The sequence below is a fragment of the Gorilla gorilla genome, chromosome 1 (genome assembly GCF_029281585.2).
Source record: "Gorilla gorilla gorilla isolate KB3781 chromosome 1, NHGRI_mGorGor1-v2.1_pri, whole genome shotgun sequence".
In the NCBI taxonomy this organism is placed as follows: Eukaryota; Metazoa; Chordata; class Mammalia; order Primates; family Hominidae; genus Gorilla; species Gorilla gorilla.
Genome location: NC_073224.2, coordinates 120088841 through 120111964, shown reverse-complemented (window position 1 = coordinate 120111964; position 23124 = coordinate 120088841). Strand labels below are relative to the sequence as shown.

Below are 23124 nucleotides of genomic sequence, written 5' to 3'. Positions count from 1 at the left end.
AAAGTACAGGGACAAAGAAGTTAAATAATGTCCCCAGCTCACATGGCTAATCAGTGATAGAACTGGGATTCAAACCCAGCAGTCCAGCCCCGAGTCTGGGCTCTGTAACCATCAGCTTAAGCTTCTCTTCATCGCAACACCATATCATTTGACTTTTTCACCAATTCTGGGATCTTAGGGCCGGGAGAAGACAGGCAGAGAAAGAGGGTTGTGGTAAGGAGTGGTAGCGTATTCACATGTCTCAAGTGCCATCTCATAGCTGTGGGGCCCAGACAAGGTCCCCTGTCCTACGCGGATGTCTGACTCTCACGGGTGACTTCTTGGCAATTCCATCTTGTGAGAGGAGAGCTCCCAGCCTTGCCTGTCCCTCTGTTTCCCAAAGGATCCAGTTCAGATGCTGGGCTGCTTTTTGAGAATGCCATATTTACTGAGTGAGCTCTGGCCTAGAGACCAACAAGGTCTTTCTGAGAGAGGACCTGTCCTATTCACCCTTGTGTCTCAGCCTCAGGCTCTGGGCTTAAGATGCTGTGAGAACTCAGATTATACCTGCCTGCTGAAAACAAACAAACAAACAAACAAACAAAACCCTTATGCCTGTAATCCCAGCACTTTGAGATTACAGGTGGGTGAATCAAAAGGTCAGGAGTTCGAGACCAGTCTGGCCAACATAGTGAAACCCCGTCTCTACTAAAAATACAAAAATTAGCTGGGCGTGGTAGCATGCACCTGTAGTCCCAGCTACTCGGGAGGCTGATGCAGGAGAATCACTTGAACCCGGGAGGCAGAGGTTGCAGTGAGCTGAGACCACACCATTGCACTCCAGCCTCAGTGACAGAGTGAGACTCCATCTCAAAAACAAAAACAAAGCAAAACAAACAAACAAAAACCCTTCCAATCAACGAAGGATCAAAGTAGTGAAAAAAAAAAAAGCCTTAAAATGAGTAAGCGTTTGATGGGGGTGGAGGAGAGAAAGGAAGAAGACAGATAAAGTCTTTATGAGGCCCTTCTGCATGTGTCTCCCTACACACTTTGCCCAACCCACATGCTGATAGCATCTCGTTATATCAACATGCCTGAGAAGTCATGTGGCAGCTGTTCTCTCCACTTTCAGAGGAGGAGATGAAAGGGGAGCGGTTAAGCGACCTGTGCAAGGTCTTTAAACTCCAGACCCAGTGCCCTCTTTAGACACAACCTCTAAGCTGTGTGGTTCCAGCCCCGGCCGTTTATCTGTCCACCTGCCACACAAGCAAGGGCAGGACCCCACTCTAAGAGCTTGGCCCTCCCAAGCTCAGGCCTCTCCTCACAGGAGCAGAGACCCTGAGGCCCAGAACTTCCCATGGCATGGAGTCAGGAAGGGTCCCTTTCCGTGCCTTTGTGGAGTGAGCACAGCCAGCTCCCCCAGGAGTGGGGCCATGAGGACAGATAGCAGGGCAGGACAGGCTGCATGCTGTGGGCCTGTTCACTCCTGGGCCACTGCTTGGTCTGAGACACATGAGCCTCTGCTGAATGTGGCCTTGGCTCCTGACTTGGCTGTGCCCGGCCTGGGACCGGTCCCCTAGGGCTTGGTGAAGGCTCATTCCCACCAGTCCCTGCCAGGGAAACAGAAGAGGATAATCACCAGTTTCTCCTCCCACAAAGATGTGATTCCCAGAGGCCAGTCGCTTGCCGTGGGAAACCTCCTGGTTCAACGTGCATCCCTTGGCTGTGGGTCATGGTCTCTCAGGACTCCAAGCCTGAGTGGCAGGAGAGGAGTTGCAGTTCTCACAGCTCCAGGTCTCTTTATTTACATCCATCTCTGGGACGCCAGTCCCACTCAGAGCCATCCCTGAGTTAGCCAACCCATCATACTACAGCTGCTGGGAGGCGAGGGCTTGGCAGCGTGGTTTGAAGGAGGGGAAGGGACCCCTCCATGGGAAGGTAGAGGCCAGCCCGCCAGCCCTGGGACTGACCCCATGGACAGTTTCCTCAGTGTCCCAGCCCCTGCTTCCCTGATGTTGAAGCTTTCACACTGGGCTTAAAAATCTCAAGCACAAACTCGAGGAAGGAAGATGGCAGCAACATTGGTAGGAGTGCGGAGACCTCAGAGGGTAGGAGACAGTGGAAGTGGCTCCAGACATGCAGACTTAAGACCTGAGTTCAACTCCCAGCTCTACCATTTGCTCCCGTGTGATGCTGGGCAAGTCATTTGCTCTCCTTGGGTCTTAATTCCATCCTCTTTAAAATGGAGATGATAAAATCTTCCTAACCTCCATCAAGACTAGTTGTAAAAATCAAATGTAAAAGTACTCAGTACCCAGTAAGTGTTCAATAGACACTCAGAAAATAAAGGTTGGAGCAGCGTGATTATAGACTTTCTGCGTATGGAGAACAATGTTCTGCATCCTGGCTGGGCATGGTGGCTTTCGCCTATAATCCCAGAACTCTGGGAGGCTGAGGTGGGAGGATTGCTTGAGCCCAGGAGTTCAAGACAAGCCTGGACAACACAGAGAGACTTCATCTTTACAAATAGTAATAAAAAAATTAACTGCATGGTGGTGTGTGCCTCTGGTCCCAGCTACTTAGGAGGCTGAAATAGGAGAATCACTTGAGCCTGGGAAGTCAAGACTGCAGTTAGCCGTGATTGCACCACTGCATTTCAGCCTGGGGAACAGAGCAAGACTCCATCTCAAAACAAAACAAAAAAGAACAATGTCCAGTGTCCATAAAGGAAGAAATTGGGGAGTAAACGTCATGTGAAAAAAAAGGAGATTTCAATTGGATGCAAGGATAAGATTCTTGGCTGTTAGAATGATCAGCTCTGTAGTCAGCCTTTAGCAAGGTCAAACGGTCTCAGTCCTGGAAATATTCAACAGAGACAAATGTTCTGAGTGAGGGCTATTCATCTACCTGGAGTTTGGAATGTCTGAGTTGCGGGGGTCTCTTGTGATTTTGAGAACTGATGCTTTTCTGATAACTGCAGAGAATAGTCCTCTACTTGCTTTGTCTAGATAGCTATTAGCCTACACATCTCTGAATAGTACTTCCCCCTTTTCTCTATATAGTTTTTTGAAGTATAGGCTATATTACTTCTGAAACATACATGACCACAGTCTTGAAAGGGCTCCAAGCCATGTCTACCACTGATAAAGGAAACATTTACTCATTTTAAACTCGGTCATTCATCCATGTAATTTTAACAGTAGACTAGTCCTTGCTTAACATTGAATTACTAAAGTGAAATGCGGCTTTCTACACCTGCCTTCCTGGTCAAAAAGGGAGGATCCACAGAGAATGTTTCTCTTTTCCAGGGGACTTTCCAGTTTTACAAAGAAACAGAGGCTCTCTTTGGAAAAAATTGAACTTGTAACTTACAATTTTAGCAACTGAATACATGTGAGACCAGGTTAGCTGCCTTAACTCACTTTCACAGATTGACAATCCATTTTAACAGGTCTGCACTCAAGGCTGGTGTCTGAAGAGGGGAGAGCCTTGGAGGCTTTTAAGCCTTTGATCAGGAATATCCACACAAGCTAATGCCTTAAAAGCAAAGGAATTAAACCTTTCCCTGACCCAGTTATCAAGGCACGGTTCTCGTGGTCACACCAGCTGGCATAGCCATCCCTGAAGCCTTTGGTCACAGAATCGGCAACAGGAGCTGGAAGGAGCTGCCCCACGCTGTACACTTTTGTGATATAGTTTTCTGTCAGCATGTACCACGTGGATCCAAGACTGCCTCTACCCCACTCCCAGTGCCCAGATCACTGAACGTAATACCGATGTGGTAAATGAGCAGAGGAATGGCCAGGCTTAGGGAGTTCCAGCCAGCTTCCTTGCCTTTGAATATAGAATGTCAGGTAATTTAAGTAAAATAATGGCTAAACCTTACTATATGCCAGGCACTGTCCAAGTGCTTCAGAGATACTGATTCATTTAACTCACAACTACCCGACGAAGTAGATGCTATCATTTTCATCATCTCTGTTTTAAAGAAGAGGAGACAAACATTAAATAACTTGCTCTAAGTCACACTCTAAGGGTACATCCACGACCTTGGCCAAGGTCATTTGGCCCCAGAGTCTGTGTGTTTAAGGGCCATGCTGGGCTGACTCCCTGAAGAATGGGCTCTGTTCTGTCATTGAAAGTATTCGGGGTCAGAGACATTGTCCATTACAGAATTCATCACCCTGAACATCAGAAACCTGCCCTTGGATCTAGAGGAAACTTTTTCAGCTTTAATGTCAACCTTATTTATTAATTTATTCTGGGAATGGTTTTTGAGATTTCTTTGCTTCTCCATAGACACAAAGAATATTCTCCTTACAAAAACCTTTTATTTTCTTGAAAATGGGCATTAAGCCACACTTTTGACTTCGCTCGTTTACAAAAAAACTACAACCCATTTGATTTTTCTTGCACAGTTCAGTTTTTCTTTTCATCTCTTAACCTGCTCTAGAATGTCAAATAGGAACGTAGTAGGTAAGTTCTTGTATACCACATTCCTTTTGATGAATCCCAATGTTAAGAGAGTTTTTCCCATAAGAAAACAACAGTGCTCCGTTGTGTATTCAGCTTATAGTTCTGGGTCACGGATCCTGTCCCTCCACAACACTTGTGCCTGCCTAGACTCTCCTTTGCTTTATGTGAATCAGTCTCTTGCACCACAAGTTTACTTTCTACTTTCATTTGAGTCTGTGTTTTTGCATTTCATCCTCTTTGTGAATTTCAGTTTTGTCATGTCCCTTTTACATTTGACTCTCTCTCATCTTCCAAAGTACTGGCAGTGTCACCTCATTGATTATCATTTCTTTATTTTCTGCAGCCAAAAACAGTAACTGAAGTTGTTTTGGAGGAATTCCTCCTTGTGGTCTTTGTACTATGATTTCTATCTCTACAGATAACCAAGGTGGCACCATATTTCCCTCTCCTGTGACAGACACATGGCCAAAGGACGACCCATAGTGTCCACACGTCAGTCAGTGATACACTGGAGGGGCAGGACCTTCTCAGTTCCACCTACAGGCAGCAGGAGTAATGCCCCTACCCCACCTCACCCCCAGCCCCGCAATGACAGATAAATGAACTCTAATGCTTAGGGCCCCGTCAATCTCCGGTGTTTGTCATAATCTCATTTGCAATATGGTTATGAGCACGGATTAAAAGATCACCCAGGTCCACTCTGTATTTCTGCAAGAAGTGGCCACCAGCCATAAAGACCCCTTCTAGGCCTGACACAGTGACTCACATCTGTAATCCTGCACTTTGGAAAGCTGAGGCAGGATCACTTGAGCCCAGGAGTTCAAAACCAACCTGGGCAACAATGTGAGACCCCTGTCTGCACAAAATAAAACAATAAAATTTAAAAGACTAGCTGGGCATAGTGGCACACACCTGTAGTTTTAGCTACTTGTGAGGCTGACACAGGAGGATCACTGGAGCCTGGGAGGTCGAGGCTGCAGTGAGCTATGATCCCACCACGCACTCCAGCCTGGGCAACAGAGACTCTCAAAAAAAAAAAAAAAAAAGGAACTATTTCTCCACTAGAGGTCGCTGTGCTTCCCAGGTAATAAGGCCTAAGGGGGCTCAGCCTGAATCTTCAGTGTGAGCTAGCAACAGTGACTACACCAACTCAAAAACTCAAAGTAGAGTTGCTAAGAATAGTGTGCGTTTTGCCTGGAATGCATTAGAGATAAAAAAGTGTAGAAAAAAACTTTTACCAAGAGTCCAAAAGAGCCAAACAAAAGCTAGCATTCCTGGAGAGAGGAGAGGCTTGCTAAACAGAGGCCATTGGGAGGAGCTCAAGTTTGCTGAGACTCCAGACAAAAGAAGAAAAACTGTGCAAAGAAAGCACAGTTAATTGAATTCCCAAGTAGCTGGTGAGTTACTTGTATTCAACGTATAAATTTCAAGCCACAAATTCAGCTATGCAAGAAATGTAACTTTATTATTTAGAACTGAACCTAAATTTCAATTTTGAGTGTATACCACTGAATGGTGGAAGCTGGGGCTGATAATTAAGGTCCTCCACCCCAACCCCACTATCCCAAGGGATCCAGGGTCTCTCTGGTTCCCAGGCATAGCTGAGTGGGGTGCACATCTGGTATGGGTCATCGTTATCTGTTCAAGTTCCTCAGAATGACAAGACAACTCCATGGGGCCTTCTGACAGGCTTTTCTGCCCTAGTGCTCCTATACTAGGGGGTTCTCTAAGGGATTCTGGGATCTTTTCATTTGCCTGAGTTTAATTCTGAAACAAATCATGGGTCTTCTATACTCTGGGATTCCCTGAAACAATGGAGATTCTGTACGTGGACACACATGCGCACATGGCTTGTGTTTCTGCACATGCACATGCACGCGCACACACGCACACACACATACACACACGCACGCACACACATACACACATGCACACACACAGGGGAACAGTTTATTATTCTCAGGGACCTTCCAGAATCTAAACTATTTTTTCTGTTTCTAGCTGGGGCTGGGGAGTGGTGCTGAGGGTTGAGAGTATGCTATCTCTTACTAAACGTTCTCCTTAAATTTTTGTTTATGGCAAAAATTGTATGCTCCTAGTCCTTCAAGGTTTTAAAGCTAAAAAGTTTGTGTTCTTGAAGCTTATAAAGCTCCTCTCTGCTTTTCTTATGAATCATCCCGCCCCTGGGGCAATGACTGCTGCTGACTGAACAGAGGGAGGGCCCAGTATACAAGGAAATAGGGAGGGAGGGAGGGAAGCCCCGTTTACTGTCTCAGAGCTGTGAAACCAACTGTAAATCAGAAGCTCGTTTGGTTTGAAGGTTTTAGCAATTCCTGGTTGTAGAAAACTAAGGGTCCAGGCTTAAACATTCTTGGTCCATAGAGCAAATGTTATTGGGGACTCTAGGGGACAGCAAAGCATCTGTTTCAAGAGATCGCACAGGATCAGTAAGGACAGGCAGGAATTTCTCTGTTCCGTGACTGACTTTCTGACCCAAGGCTGGGCAGTTTTCACAAATGAAGTTTGGCTTCCAGTGAAAAACCAGCCAGTTCTCTGTGAACTTTTAATCCTTTGTTCAAATTTTTTATTGTTTCCTTTGTATAATCTGCTCTGTGCCTGGAGCTCTCATCTGACTCAGTCTATAGAATAATCCTATAATTGAGGGTAAGCACCAAATGTCCTAAGAAGTCCTTGTGGAAAAATCACACTCTGCTCTCCACATTAGAAGCTGTGTATGTGCAGGGGTTACTCAACTCTCTTGAATCCTGTTTCAGATGGCTACGAATTCCTGGAGATCCTGAAACAGGTTGCCCGGGACAATACTGACAACCCCGATCTGAGCATCCTGTGGATCGACCCCGACGACTTTCCTCTGGTGAGTGGCTCCGGCCAGCACCCCACCCTCAGTTGCTGTCACAACCTCATGATTGCGTTCAGCATCCGAGGAGGTGAAATAGGCAGGGGCACTTGAAGAAACCCAGTGGCAGCCCTCATCCAATGTGGGAGGTCTTGGCCCTTGGGGCAATATTGAACTTGGGGCCTGGTGCTGACCCTGAAAGGATTAGGCTTACTCCCTGGAGACCAGGAGTTGAAAACCCTTGACCCTCAGGGTCCCACCCAAGTGAGCAGGGTAAACTCCTTCGGCAGCAGCTCCAGAGCTGCCCCTCATCACTCCTTTCCCAGTCCCCAGAACTACTTTTATTTTCTGGGTGGGGACCATCATTCTGAGGCCACCTGAATTACTAAGTAATAAAAATCAGAGATGAACATTTTTCAGCGAGTTCAGAACTTTGTGGAGAGAAAGCGAGCGTGCCTGTCATGTTCATCGTGTTCTCCCGAGGACCTAGCATAGTGTCTAGCCTACGATGTATGTGAAAGAAACTTCAAGTCCACACTTTTGCTAGTGTGCGTGATCAATGGCCCGAAAGTTTTGATTATACTTAGTTTTTAAAAAAGAATAAACAGAATTTGTACACTACATGTATTGAACCCTGGTACTGGTTCTGGTGCTGATAATAAGTACTGGTACTGATAATAAGCATAGCTGATATATTCTACTGTATGCCTGGAACTAGAGTAATACTTTACATGCCTCATCACAGCGAATCCTCTCAACAACCCTGTGAAGTAGGTACTATTATAATCCCTGTCACAAGGTGGAGAGAATGATAGCTGGGGAGGTTAAAGTTAGTGAGTGATAGATGTGATATTCCAATCTAGGTCTACATGATGCTAAAGCTTGGTCTACCGACTGCTTTAGGTAAATGCTTATTGAAGTAATCAGTACAAGTTTAGTTATCATTAGGTTATGAATGATGACTTTATCTTCCAGGAATTATCATTAGTTGCATAGGTCATGACTGATGATACTGTGATTAAATAGAGAAAATTGAGAGGGATCTCAAGGGTCCTGAAAATCAGCCCTATGTAGAGGAGGGGGGTGAATCAAAGGCAGAGGCTTCCATGACACTTGAGACCAATGTCATAGCACTGGGTAATTATAACAAAGTCATGGCCATATAAGACCGCATACAGTACAGCTTTGTTGATATAGCTTCTGCCTGGTTGTGTTTCTAGTTTATCTGACTATTTTGTTATACAAGCTTGCAGATGGTTTGCAGTTTTCCTGGCCAGTTCTTTTTTTTTTTTTTTTTTTTTTTGAGACAGGGTCTCACTGTGTCACCCAGGCTGGAGTGCAGTGGCATAATCTCAACTTACTGCAGCCTTAAGCTCCCAGGCTCAAGCAATCCTCCTGCCTCAGCCTCCTGAGCAGTTGGGACTATAGAAATGTGCCACCACGCGCAGCTAATTTTTAAAATTTCTTGTAGAGACAAGGTCTTACTATGTTGCTCAGGCTGGTTTCAAACTCCTGGACTCCGGTCCCAAAGTGCTGGGACTACAAGCATGAGCCACCATGCCCAGACTCTCTTCTGGCCAGTTCTATGTGTTTGCCTTGGTTTTTGCAAAGAAGAAATCTTCAGACTATTCTGATTTCCAGATTCCTGAATATCCCTAGTCCCCACTAGGCCATATATTTGCGTGGGAGATTTCCTACCACTGGACATCTCCATTAAGAAAAAAAAATCCTGTGGCCCCTTGCTCCTTTATTTTTGCCCCAGTCAGAGATTTGTCCACATGGAGTCCAAGCCTGGTTGAATGAAGAAGCCTTCTTCTTACTTGGCAACTTATGACCCATCATGGCTTTCCCAGCTATCTCATGTAGCACAAGATAAGGTATTTTTAAAACTGGGACATTAAAAAAGAGGTGGAGGGAAATGGCTCTATAAACTATAAAACAGCCACAAATAATTTGGAAAGCAACATTAGACCACCTCTATAATTTTCTCTCTTACAGCTGTGGACACATGTTTCCATAATTTATGCTATGTCATCTTTTATTTAATGCTTATTTGAAGTGTTTGAAGGCTGGGGCCAAGTCTTCAATTTGCTAAGTGCTCACAGCTGTTTTGAAGACCTTTAACCAATGGTGACCTAGTTACTGCGATGGGACGGCGGGTGGGTCCTTAACAGAGAATGCCCTCTGCCTGCTGTCTAATCTTATTTTTTTGTTGCTGCAGCTCGTTGCCTACTGGGAGAAGACTTTCAAGATTGACCTATTCAGGCCACAGATTGGGGTGGTGAATGTCACAGATGTGAGTATCCCCTGTGAAGGCTTGCTCAGGCACCCTTGGCCTGCCCTGTCTTCTGCTACACAGCTTAGATTGTGAGAGCATCTATAGTAGCCCAGCCTTTTCAGAAGAGGGCAGGGGTCCTGCTCAAGGAAACTTGCCAGTGTGTTCCACCCCTGGTCTCCGAGCCAGTCCCAATCTGTGGTTCCATGGCTCTCTTCCATGGGCACATTTTCTTGCCTATGGGGCCAGCCTTTCCTGAATCACTGATTTGGAACTTTCCCTTCAAGTAAACTCTCCTGTATTTACCCCCAAAGTCAAACAACAAACAAAAAGGTCTCTTTACAAAAGGGAACCCACACCAGGAGCCATCACTGCACAGTGGGTGATGGGGCCATTGTGGCCTAGAATCCCAGGCAGGCAACTACTCTACAGGCAGGAGACCAGGCCTGCAGAAGGGAAGGAAGAAAATCATATGCAAGTAAGGGGCTTCTCCTCAGAGTTCAGGCGTTGTTGAACTGAGGGTGGGACAGGCTAGTGAGGTACACTGGCAGAATGCGAGGAAATCTTAGATCTCAGTCCATACATCTGATACAACTCCACCATCATAAAACTCAAGTGGGGACAGATACAGTCAGGCAAATAGTGGACAGAAAGGGATGATCACAGAGGATTATTAGAGCCATACTTAATTGAGGTAGAATCTCTTAAGAATGGGGGCCAAGCCAGGCATGGTGGCTCATGTCTGTAATCCCAGCACTTTGGGAGGCTGAGATGGGTGGATCACCTGAGGTCAGGAGTTCAAGACCAGCTGGCCAACATGGTGAAACCCCGTCTCTACTAAAAATACAAAAATTAGCCAGGAATGGTCATGGGTGCCTGTAATACCAGTTACTTGGGAGGCTGAGGCAAGAGAATCGCTTGAACCCAGGAGGCGGAGGTTGCAGTGAGCCAAGACCATGCCATCGCACTCTAGCCTGGGCAACAAGAGCAAAACTCCATCTCAAAAAAAAAAAAAGAATGGGGGCCAGTTAGCAATGTCTTTCTCCCCTGTTGATAGGTGTTCAATCACCTAGGGAACTCTACATTCATTTATTTTGTAAGCTACTTTAAAATTAATAATAATACATAACTTTTAAAATATGCTCAAGTGAAAACATTTTAAAACAGAGCAGTAGATTAGAAGGTCAAAGTAAAAAGTATTTCCTACTCCCCCGACCCAACCCCTAGTCTCGTTCCTGGACGGAACCACTGGTGGTTGTTGCATGGGTATATTACCAGAAATGTCATATATATTCCACTGGGCAATGGAATACACATTTCCTTTTATGCAACACAAACAGTATACTACACATACCGTTTTGCCGTTTGGCATTTCCATTTAACAATGTGCACGTTCCTAATAAGTGTAAGAGAGTCGGGGGGCACTCAGCATAGCTATTCAGCACGGCTATCCCTGGTCTGGTTCAGCCTTCATGCATTTACTCACTCATTCATTTTGTCCCTCACTGCAGGCTGACAGTGTCTGGATGGAGATTCCAGATGATGACGATCTTCCAACTGCTGAGGAGCTGGAGGACTGGATTGAGGATGTGCTTTCTGGAAAGATAAACACTGAAGATGATGATGAAGATGATGATGATGATGATAATTCTGATGAAGAGGATAATGATGACAGTGATGATGATGATGATGAATAGCCCAACTCCAAACAATTCTGATGAAAACAAAATCACAGCACCCACTACCATACAGACAGCACAAGGTGGCAGCAAGCAATTCTGCCCCACACCCAGCCAGCTCCTTTCCCTTTTCCATCATCTCTTTTCCCACTCCCTTTGCGTCAGGAGCAGTATCATTCAGCAAATGCCTCTTCAAATGCAGCAATCCCACTTAGCAGGGACAGGAGAAAAATTATTCCCATGTTGACTGTCTTGACTGTCACGGAACAGATCTTGTTCTTTGCTGGACCATCAAGGGTCATGGCAGTGCCTGAACATGGCAGTCTGGGGTGAACAATCCCCTAACACAAGTTTACTTGTCTTTGATTATGACAGTAACAGAATTGACAGCTTTCTAACTCACAGGCATAGAGTGACCTTTTAATCAGAGCCCAGGGAAGACACATGATTAATGATTTAGCTCCCTCCATACCTCGAACATCAGCTGGGATCCCTCCTCTAGCCAAGATGATCCTTCTTAGAGAAGGCTCAGCCTTGGAAGCAAACTTATAAATCATATTCTCATGGCTCTGTTAAACTTATGTCAAGTGATGGTCATTCATATCACTATGAACTTGGATATTCAAGCCTTTGGATGGCTATGGAGAGGCCTTGAAATGTGTACAGGTGTCACCATCATTTCTAGTATATTAGGAAACTGGGATGGGAGGTTGATTTGCTCTCTAAACTTCCCTCTAGTTGGCAAGTCTCACATATTCATCAGCAGGAGTGGAGGGTGGGGGAAAACTAGAAAGATGAAAACTTTTACATTTTTCTGATGGGTTCATGTCTCTGATTGGGTCAGCTGGCTTCCTAGCCTAAGCTGGGATCTGAATACCCCTTCTCTGTAGCTGCTAGTGAGCCTTCCCATTTAGATTAAAGATTGCTTTATCCAGCAGTCAATTAACTCTCCAGTTATCAGTACTCCCACAATTGGCCAGGGCAACAATAATTGGAGTTCATACTGGTGCCCTGAGGCACTGAAAAAAAAAATCCCAAAGTGCCTTCTGAGCTGTCTAAAAGTTACATTGTGCTTGGTAGATTTAGTGTTAAGTGTGCAGTATAATTTTCTAATTTATTTTCTCAATCTTTTAGCACATGTGTAAGACACTGTGCAAATTTTTTGAAAATAGAGCAATACTTTTTGTGGAATACTAGCTAACTAATTCTGTCATTAAACTCATATTTTGAAATATTCAGACAATGTTGAAAATCCTATCTTGATTTTTCTGACTCTGCTCATTCTCATCTGGCTCCAGTCCTACCTCCTTATTTCTTCTCTATTTTCCTTTCTAGCCCCTCTTCCTCTGCCTGCTCTTTGAATGATGGTGTTTCACAGCATCTCAACTCTACATACTCTTCCAAAATGATGTCATCATGCCCATCAATACCATCCATGTGCTAATTACCTCCAAATATGAGTCTCTAACCTTGACTCCTTGCCTTATTTTTAGACACATTCATTCAACTGCCTCTGGATATCTTGACTTGATGTTGTACAAGCACTTCAGACTCAACACAACAAAACCTGAACTCATTGCCTTCTCCCCTAAACATCTTCTCCTCTTCATGGAGTCCTAGTTTGGGTGGGTGATAGCACCATTTATCCAATTGTCTAGGTGACCTGAAGGTGCCCCTTCCCCCCCTGTGATTTGTGCATCCCTGGGTCATGTCACTTATCATTTAAGGTATAACATATATTTGCATGTCTATCCTTTCACTAAATTGCAGGCTCCTTAGAGGCAAGGAATTTATCTTAGAATCCCTAGCACTTAGCGCTTTGCCCATCACAAAGTAGATACTCATTTATTGAGTTGGTGGATGAATAATTGATTAACTAGAATACCTATAATTCCCCAGCACTATTGGGTAACAGAGCTTACAAGGTGTCTTAGTCTGTTTTTATTGATATAAAGGAATAACTAAGAGTGGGTTATTTATGAAGAAAAAATATTTATTTCGCTCACAATTCTGCTGGCTGCAATACTGGGCATCAGGTGAAAGCCTTGGCTGCTTCCATTCATGGCAAAAGGCAAAGGAAAACCAGTGCGTGCAGAGATCACATGGTGAGAGAGGAAGCATGAGAGAGAGGAGGTGCCAGCCTCTAACAACCAGCTCTCCAGGGAACTAACAGAGCGAGTACCCACTCACACCCCACTTCCTCCAGAGAGGGCATTCATCTATTCGTGAAAGATCCATCCCATGACCCAAGTTCTCAAGTTCTTAAATCACTCCCTTTAGACCCTACCTCTCAATACTACCGCACTGGGGATTAAATTTCAACAGGGGATTTGGTGGGAACAAATATCCAAATGATAGCACAAAGTGTATTAGCAGGGTTTACTTAGGACGTAGATATAAATTGTGTACATTTTGCTTAATGGCCCAAAGAAACAGCTTATCAATAATCTAACCAATGAATATCTTCGAGTCAATTGCTTTCTCTAATTTCTGTCCATGCAATAGCTAAGAATTTGATTGTGTGCTGTCAAAATTCTACCACTGAGTTTAGCAGAAAACAGGCTTCATATTTCTTTGCAAATAATCAAATTTCCTTTAAATAGACCTATCTAAAATCAGTTGATAATTTAACTTGAATTCCCAAGCCACTCAGAAAAATAATCCAATATTCACCTCCCACATCAACCCAAGATCTGTCACTTTTCTCTCTTCTTATTTGACTCAAATACCTTTCCACTTGCTGGTTTACCCAAAAGATCTGTTTCATCTCCATGTTTTAGAGCCTGAGGATTTCATTCTTAGTTATCTATTCAAAACATTTTCTTCACTGTAAAATGATTGACAACCAGTAGTTTTTGTTACAATGGTAATTCTACTTTCCCAATCCATCACAATTGTCTTGGTTTTTATAGAAATATGACAGGTTGTCTTGAAATTCTGAATGTCTCAAAATTATGCAAGAGTGAAAAATGTCCCTGAAAAAGTAAGCAACTTTTTAGATTGAAATAATCACATGAAGAAAAGAAACAAGACACAATTTGATACTTCAATTTATTTTCCAAGTTTACAGTATAAAAAATGTGATGTGTAAAACATTTTACAGTTAATTGGGATGAGGGGGGGATTATACTGGAGGACCCAATAAGGAACAAAATAACTTGGGTACACTATTCCGTCAGAGACACTAACTCTGTTACTGACATCACAATGAGAAGAAGTTTCATAGCATAAACCTTATGAATGTAAGTAAATGGACCTGTACAGGTGGTTGCTGGTAGTGTCATTCATTCATTTACATGCTTGCAAATGTGTCAAAAGAGCCCACTACCCAGTTTATGCAGGAACTCACTCAGGCCTTGTCATACACATATGGTGACCGTGAGCAGAGGCTGGTTGGCAAAACTGCCCCTCCTGGTTACAATGTACAGTATTAACTAATCAGAAAGAACAAAAAAGGTCCCTGACCGCATTTTTACACTAACAGTTATGACTCTGTCAGGTAAAGACAGGTGGTTTCATCTCTGAACTTTCTAAATTGGTGCTGGACTTGAAATCGGGAAATGTAAAGTCCTTCTAACCGAAGCAATTATCAAATAATCTCCTCTCAAATAAGACCTGCCTGGCCCAGGCCTCTCTGGTTCTCTCAGTAGCATTTCTGTTGAGGAAGGCGTCATCTATAATGTGAGTTAAATCACTGAGCCAGTATCTGCCCCCACCCTCTTCTTTGCTGGCATCCTGCACTCTATGCAATAGTTATGGCCATAAATGACTGTTGGAAATCAAATTTGGTTAATCATGCCATAACTTAGGGGTCCCAGAGGAGTTTGCCATTTAATTAAAGCCTACCGTAAACTATTATAAAAATAAATTATTGCCAAAGTTTAGATTTTTGTATGTTCCCTTTTTAAAGAATGATGATGAAAAGTAAGCGAATGTTCCATTACCTCTATAACTGAGAGGTGCTGGTAAATGAAAAACAACTGTCGCGTCTTTCTACAAGGTCCCTAGAACGGCGATGATGTGCAACTGTCTAAATTCCCTACAACTTGAGTTGAACTAAACTTGTCACCTGCAGATCAGATGCCCAAGTCCCATCACTAACTCCCTGAGCAACAGTCTCCGGTCCCCACAGATGAAGCTTTCTTAGGCTGAAGCCTTTTTAGAATTAAACACTCCTAAATGATGAGCAACTTCACAACAAAAGGCCATGTCCACAAGTGAAAGCTCAGATAAAGATAAGCACATACAAAACCAAACAACCGTACATTCAAATAATGCTTCCCAAATACCATTTCAGTGCCAAAAGAAGTGCCAAAGACACTTTTAAGATAAAAGCCTGGGGTTTGTCACCTTTGTCCCCAAAGCTTAAAGTAAGTGTCTTTCTTCCACTATGACAAGGACAAAACGCTGATGTTTGTAAGCTGAGAGAGACATAAATGGTAGAGTCTTGGTGCCATATTGAAAGAAACTTTTCACAGTGCTGCACCTGGCTTTACGAATCTGTTCTTTTGTTGGAGAGACTAAAACAACCCACTAAAGAGACTTATTTCATAGACAAAACAAATCGGGTTATCTACGTAGAAACGGAACAGGACCTGGGAAAACGGGACTTATAGAGCCCTGAAATTTAATTTTATTCTGAAGTTTTACATTTCTAATCCATCGCATCTTAATTCCTAATGAGATGTCACGTGGAGAGATGTGAGCACCATCTTCCCTTTACTGTCTTCCATTGAAAGCAAACAGCAGGGCAGAAAACTATGGTTTATGCACAACTGAATCAAAACTTACTACATATGGGAACAGAGAAAAATGGTTTTCTGAGTCCTGTTTTACGTCTGCTCTGTCAAAAGTCTTGGGGGCAAGTGTGGGAAAGATGGTGGGATGCAAACTGCTTGCTGAGAACACCTACGTCAAGGAGGCCAGGCCAGGGACTCCGGCTTGAGATCCCCACAGGATGGGGCTGTGGACAGCCCCTCTCACTCCAGCCAGGGAAGAAGTTTGGGGCATAATGTTGCCATGGCACCAGAGAGAGGCCAGGTCAAGCCCCTGCCTGCCTCCCTGCACCCAAGGCCCAAGGCACGCATCTTGCCCAAGCCAGCAGAGTGGGAGCAGAAGGTGGGGCCAGGCAAAAGCAAAGGGGGGCTGCCGGAACAACAGCATTCCTGTCTTGCAGCAGGTGTTAACACTGAAAGGCTGGGTTTTCCAGAAGGGATTCTCAAGTTCTTTCCATCAAATATCCTAAGATATTTGCTAGCATAGTGGAGAAGCTTTCCAAGGGACAAAATGTAAATCCAAAGTGAAAGAAGAGATCCTGCCTCCCAGTGAACTCTCGCCCCAGGTTCTAGTTCAAGGATGTGTCTCTAGGTCCTTCCTCAACATCCAGAAGTGCCAAATCATTTAGACCATACTTCAAGGTACAGTGGACTGAGGGGTTAGAATCAAACATCTAGTTTGACATTCTGTTAACCAGCCATGAGACCTTGGACAAGCCCCTTCCTCTCTGACCTTCCTTTTTTCACCCGAAAAACCAAGATAACTCCTATCTTGAAAGAATGTGGGGATAACAAGGCTGGGTGGAACACGGACTGTGACATACAATACCTGATAAATGTGTTAGTAGCCTTTCTTTGACCAAAACATGTTTTGTCAAAATGTGATCCAAAACTGAATTTTCTGAGCATACACTTGGTTAAAGCTCAATGCAGTTATTTCAACAGTGTCTAAACTATCTCATCTCGCTACTGCATTGAATACCAATCAAGAACGGTGGGCAGAAGAGCAATTCTTATTTTATTTATAATGAAATATGACCACAAGTTTACATAGTAGTAAATTCACAGTAGTGATTTTTTTGTTTTTTGGTAACAAATCCATAAAACACAAACACTACCCAGAAATACTTAAATCACTTTATAATCGCAGGGTCTCTGCTGCAGGACTATTTAAATAAATATGCTAACATTTCTGTGCTACTTTAAGTAACCTATCACTTTTTAAAAATAAAGCCCAATTTTTAAGTTACCTTAAGAAATATCTAGTAAGGCTTCCAGGGTAGTGAAGTTTGTGCAGTAATTTTCTTAGAGCTTGACCTTTGTTTGTTTCTTGCTGTTTTCAGAGTCATAAAGCAAGAAAGAGTTTAATGGACTTGCCTGCAGGACAGCAGGCTCCCCAGAAGACAGTGCTGTGCTAAAGCCATTTACTCTAGGGGGAGAAGCCAGTGTCAGTGAGGGAAAGGAATAAAGCAGGGGAGGGAAAAGTCACTGGTTTAGAGCGACCTCTCAAAACACAGGGTTATTAAGTCATCTCTCAAACACAGGGGACTGCAGAAACACAGACACCTTCACACACTCAGCTATATATACATTCACACGTATCTGCTGAGCTACACACCTGCTACAGATAACACAGATGTTAAGATGTCTGACATATAAATGTGCTATCCGTCTGGTAATACACTCAGAGAAATGCTCACATATATGGAAATAAAAACGCACAAACAAATATGCATCCCCACTTAGGGATACTTACACAGCAGGACCCAGATTGGAAGGTAAACCAAGGACACACTTTTGTTGGTTTCACTGAGTGGCTGGAACACTCACTCAGTACGTAGGTTGGAGTGGCAAGGTAATCAATTTCTGTCAGTCCAATATGCTGGTAGCATCCCACAGAGCTACAGCCCTTAGGTAAATACATGCACTCGAAAGTGATTATGAGGCAAAATGAGAGAGAAATCTGCCACCAACTACTGTAGAGAGGGGAGGGGTGAGCACTTTATCCCTATCCAACACACACCTGCACAGCCAGTCTCTCCATTAAAAAAGGAGTCCCAAGCCCCAGGCAATGAACTACAACACAGCAAACACACCAGGTCACCTGCCTCTTACCATTTGCTGTAAAGAACTTGTCTTCTATGTAGATGTCAAAAGGCAAGAACAGAGGCGGGGGAAGGGAGGTGATGATAGTTGGGCAAAAATTTGGTGGTCAAGTATTTTCTCTAGGGCTTACTTCATGAATTTTAGCCAAAGTATTACAGATTTGACTTAACATTTTGATAATGCAAAGGATGGATGAACTATATAGCTTTAAAATCCTCTCTGAGAATGCATACAGAACTTTTTAATATTCAGTTCATGGACTATAAAAACCGTCCTATCTTCAAAAGTACATATTTAAGAACAAATTATCTACCAGTTAAAACATCACCAGGGAAGAGAGCAATCTGATATAGACTCCTCATTAAGTTCTTTAACACTCAATGCTCTAATTTTAATAACGTAGGATGAAAATTATAAAAAATCTATAAACATATAAGGCAAATGAAATCCTGTCTACTATAATGTGAACATACGTTCTACCAGCCTTAGGGCGAAGTTTACTCCCCTTTTAAAAAGAATAGCCTACCAGTTCCAAGAATTGAAATAAAAATGCATTGTGTTCAATTGTGGGATGCAGCTTTCTGAAACCTTAAATCTTTTAAACGTCATTTACATTGTTCCCACTGCAACAGTAACTCAAGCTATAAAGAGGTTGACAGTGCAAAGGCTTTACAAAGATCCTGCATTTTATTTTGTTATTCTTTCAAAAAGAACTCAATACAAAGTCAATATAAAAAAATCAATACTCAATTTAAAACAGAAACAGTAATTTCTGAATGTCTAACATTCTCCTATGCAAAGACTGGGAGAAAGAGGAAGGGGGAGAGAGAAAATAAATTCTTTAATTTAAACCTTTCTTCACCCTGCTGGGAATGCACATGCCAGAGCAAATGAATCCAGCTTAACCCCTTCTGGACTGGTCATTGAAGATACGGTTGGAAGAACAGTATTGTAGAATGGTGATGAACAGTGTCATTATTATGTACATACACTTATGGCACTTAGAACTGCACTGTATCCATGACGTAGCAACCTCTGACACAGCCCGTCTCACACTTGCCATCTCTTACCCCATCTCCCAAAATATTTCCTGAGAAAGATATTGTAAGGAACTTCCAGTTTGAAGGGATCTAACGGCAAAAACTAAGAACAAAAGCACCATGGTTCCATGGTATGTGTTTTTTATAAACAGAACCACATAGTTGAATAGTACATCTTGGCTCCATGCCACACCTATGGGTTCCCCCTTCCTTCTTCTCCAGCATGTCTTTTCAAGCTGAAGGCTGGTAATTGAAGAATGTTGTTTACTTTTTCAGGTACAGGTGTATTACAAGATCCAAAGCCAATTTTGATTTTTACAATGACACAAAATACTGTACCACTTGTGGAGTGCATGAAGCTGTAAGGGAGTAAGGGGGTGTGCACACATACAAAGAGCATTCGACAATGTCATCCTGTACTACAGCAAGGTGGCTGATTACCGAAATACTGGAAAAAGCAAGAGTGAACACTTTTAAAAGGTTTGTTGCAGATACAGGAAGGCAAATGCAGGCAAAGGCAGCCCAGTGCAAGAGGTCCGGATGGGGGTCCTGAAGGAGCTCCCCTGCAGCAGGGCTCTGCCAGGATGGCTCCTCTGCCCACAACCCAGTCAGTGTCTGCTCCCCCAGGGCCAGGGGAAAGCCCACTGAAATCAGCTGTGTTTAACAGACAGACCACAGATGAACCTTTCTGGACAAGAAGATGGGCTCCCTACTCTCCCTTCCCCAAACTCTGTAGAGTGTCTATTTTCCTTCTCCCCACTTTATCAGCAACTAAGAGTGGGAGCAAAACCAGCCTCTTTCCTGGTCCTAAGTGGCAGAGGCGATGAGTTGCACAGTGACGGTGGTCAGAAAACACAGGGACTGGACAGCAGCAGTTGCCAGCGTGGTTGGCATGGTCTGGTCTCCTTTGGCAGGGCAGCTTGCTCTAAGCTTGGGAAGAACTTACGTCCCCAGGAAATTAAGTGGCTCCAAGTTGCACCTGCCAATCCCAGAGTCACAGTGTTAGTCTCCCCTGGTTGGTGTAGAACAGTGGGGAGGAAAACTGGGCAGTGTGGGGCTCCTGCTGCAGCCTAAAGGTGGCATTCCCACTGCCCTCTCTCCCTGTGCTTTACCTGCTGGGCACCCCACACTTCCCTATGGAAACAATGCTGGGACTGACTTGAGGCTTCACACAGAGCCGGAGGGCACACATGGAGAGCCAGGGCTGCCAGCCAGGTGGGGGCAGGATGGCATGGAGGCCAGGTGGGCAGCTGCAGGGCTGCGAAAGGGCTACCTGCTTCAAGCCAGCAGAGGGGTGGGATCAGAAACAGGGCAGGTAGGTTTTCTCTTTGGGAAAAAAACAAAATCAAACCACTTAATAGCTGTAAACGACAGTGTACATTTTTTGTTGTGATCTTTCTCTGAAGAACCTAAGGCAATAAAGAACAAAGACGAAGGCAGGTATCTCCCGAACTGCCCATGACTTTCACGGGTGATGTGATACTGGACATTAACATACACAAATACATATGTGGACGTGTCGTGACTGGTTTCCTGAAACAGAATAAAGATGTGTCCCCTGGAAGTCTACAAGTGGGCTGACCAGAAGCAACAGGGGACTTGGTACTGGACGAAAGGCAGGAACTAGTTGTAAGGCGAGGCTCCCAAGAAGCACCAGCTCCACTTTGGTTTACAGCTGTAACAGAAGCTCCAAGGAACGGCTTCTTGAGAAGTCCCATCGACAAAAGTCAGATGTCATCAGTCACTCTTTCTCAGGGTGGACAGCCCCTGCTTCCTTCCAAATAAAGTGCAGATGGTCAAAGGATACTGGTCAATCATCTGCCAGTTTCAGTCAGCAATGAAGAAGAATTTTTTAAAAAGACACCCCTCTGGCATAGATATATATCTCTCTATATATTTTTCTTTTTTTTTTTTTAATAAAGCCACAAATATAGAACTTTTAAACTGATGTCTCAGACTGTAAGCGAAGGACAAATTTGTGAGATTTGGGGTCTATGAACTCTTCAGAGAGTATGATGAATGGAATTTTCTTCACATTGACTACGAGGCTGAAGTCCAAGCACTTAAGGACGAACACAATTCCATCCCGTAATCCATTAGTCACAGCCTCGTCACTGACAAGCCTCCACTGGGTAGAGAGCCAGCGGTCCTTGTCATATTGCAGGGTGGGGCCCGCGCTGAGGTACCGTTCTAGGAAGGCCTGGAAGCAGAGAAGAAAGGCCATTAGGGAAGAAACAGCCTGTTTTAAGGGCAGTACTGCCAGGCGGCTATCCACTCTCACATCTATAAAGAACTTTTTCCAAATAAACCAGCTTAGACCAGAGCCCAGCTCATCACACTCAATTCCCATCAGACCCTCACAACTGAGTCATTACTGGGGAGGGAAGACTTCTTGGACTTCCTCACTCCCCTTTACCTACTACCCACCAAGGGCAAGAATAGTGGTACCCACAGAGGGGAGGGAAAATGGGGTGGCTGGTGTCAGTGTCTGGCTGGAAGCCGTCATGGCTGCATCACTCCATTCTTAGGGTATGGTCCTACTTGATGTGTTTCTCCATGTCTTCTCCTCCTGAACCAAAAGTTTCTCAGGGCCAGGGCTGTGTTGGGCCCAAAGGAGCAGTCAGGAAATACAAGCTGAATATACTTGCATGAACAAGAACGCATGCTCTACCATTTACTGGCAGTGATTCTGCACAAGTCATTTACACTCTCTGTTAGTGGATGCAATGACACTACCTAAGTCACAGGGCTGCCGTGAGGATGAAAGTGTCAGCTCTCAAAAAGCACTCACAGCAATGCCTGGCATGGTAAGCAAGCAATGGTTATTCCATGTTGGGTTAAGTGTGCACAGGGCCAGTCCAGGGGATGCCCAGGCCTGATGCCCCCTTCCCTCTCCTGAGTTCTCTGCTCCAGTGGCACCTGGCTCGATGGAGTTCTGATACATGTGCTGTTCCTGCAGCTAAACACTGTCATTCAGCTCATTCTTCCCTGCCCTTCCAATCGTCTTAAGGCTCTTCTCTGGAACCTCTCAGGCAGATTAACATGCCCTCCTTCAGGCTCCTGTAATCACTGACTCTCGTGTGACCCTTTACTTGCAAAGTGATTGCTGACTTGCGTGTCTGCTCCCCACACTACACTTCACTCTCTTGAAGGGCAGGAAGTATGTTTTGTTTTTTTAATTTGAATTTCCAATGTGCCTAGCACATACTAGGAGTTTGACAGCATGCGAATTAAATCAAATAAATACACTGATTTAGCCATGAGGGGAAGGAAGAATGAAATGAGCCAGTAATACAGATAGAAACATACTGGGATATATCAATCAGGTCCCAGACAGAGTCAAGAACGGATTTTGTTTTGTTGAGATAGAGTCTCACTCTGTTGCCCAGGCTGGAGTGCCGTGGCAGAATCTCGGCTCACTGCAAGCTCCGCCTCCCGGGTTCAGGTGATTCTCTTGCCTCAGCCTCCTAAGTAGCTGGGATTACAGGCATGTGTCACCACACCTGGCTAATTTTTGTGTTTTTAGTAGAGATGGGGTTTCACCATGTTGGCCAGGCTGGTCTTGAACTCCTGGCCATTAGTGATCTGCCTGCCTGGCCTCCCAAAGTGTTGAGATTACAGGCGTGAGCCACTGCACCTGGCGAAGAACAGTTTTTAACTAGTATCCTCTTTTTTTTTTTTTTTTTTTTGAGGCAGAGTTTCACTCTTGTTACCCAGGCTGGAGTGCAATGGCACGATCTCAGCTCACTGCAACCTCCGCCTCCCGTTTCAAGCAATTCTCCTGCCTCAGTCTCCTGAGTAGCTGGGATTACAGGCATGCGCCACCATGCCTGGCTAATTTTTTTTTTGTATTTTTAGTAGAGACGGAGTTTCACCATGTGGGCCAAGCTGGTCTCGAACTCCTGACCTCAGGTGATTGACCTGCCTCGGCCTCTCA

The 23124-nt window shown here is 44.3% G+C and overlaps 2 protein-coding genes across 7 annotated transcripts in view; one reads left to right on the top strand and one right to left on the bottom strand.

The window, feature by feature from the left end:
* CASQ2 (calsequestrin 2) overlaps positions 1-20512 on the top strand; it is a 76868-nt gene extending 56356 nt beyond the window's left edge. Inside the window, exons 9-11 of the mRNA XM_004026405.5 lie at positions 7230-7330; positions 9534-9608; positions 11099-20512. Coding sequence (XP_004026454.2) covers positions 7230-7330; positions 9534-9608; positions 11099-11284 — 362 coding nt within the window. The 3' untranslated portion in view covers positions 11285-20512. The remainder of the gene's footprint in view (positions 1-7229; positions 7331-9533; positions 9609-11098) is intronic.
* VANGL1 (VANGL planar cell polarity protein 1) overlaps positions 18816-23124 on the bottom strand; it is a 51668-nt gene continuing 47359 nt past the window's right edge. For all 6 annotated transcript variants that reach the window (XM_031001344.3, XM_055356104.2, XM_031001350.3 and 3 more), the window contains one exon: positions 18816-21387. In XM_031001344.3, coding sequence (XP_030857204.1) covers positions 21127-21387 — 261 coding nt within the window. In that variant the 3' untranslated portion in view covers positions 18816-21126. The remainder of the gene's footprint in view (positions 21388-23124) is intronic.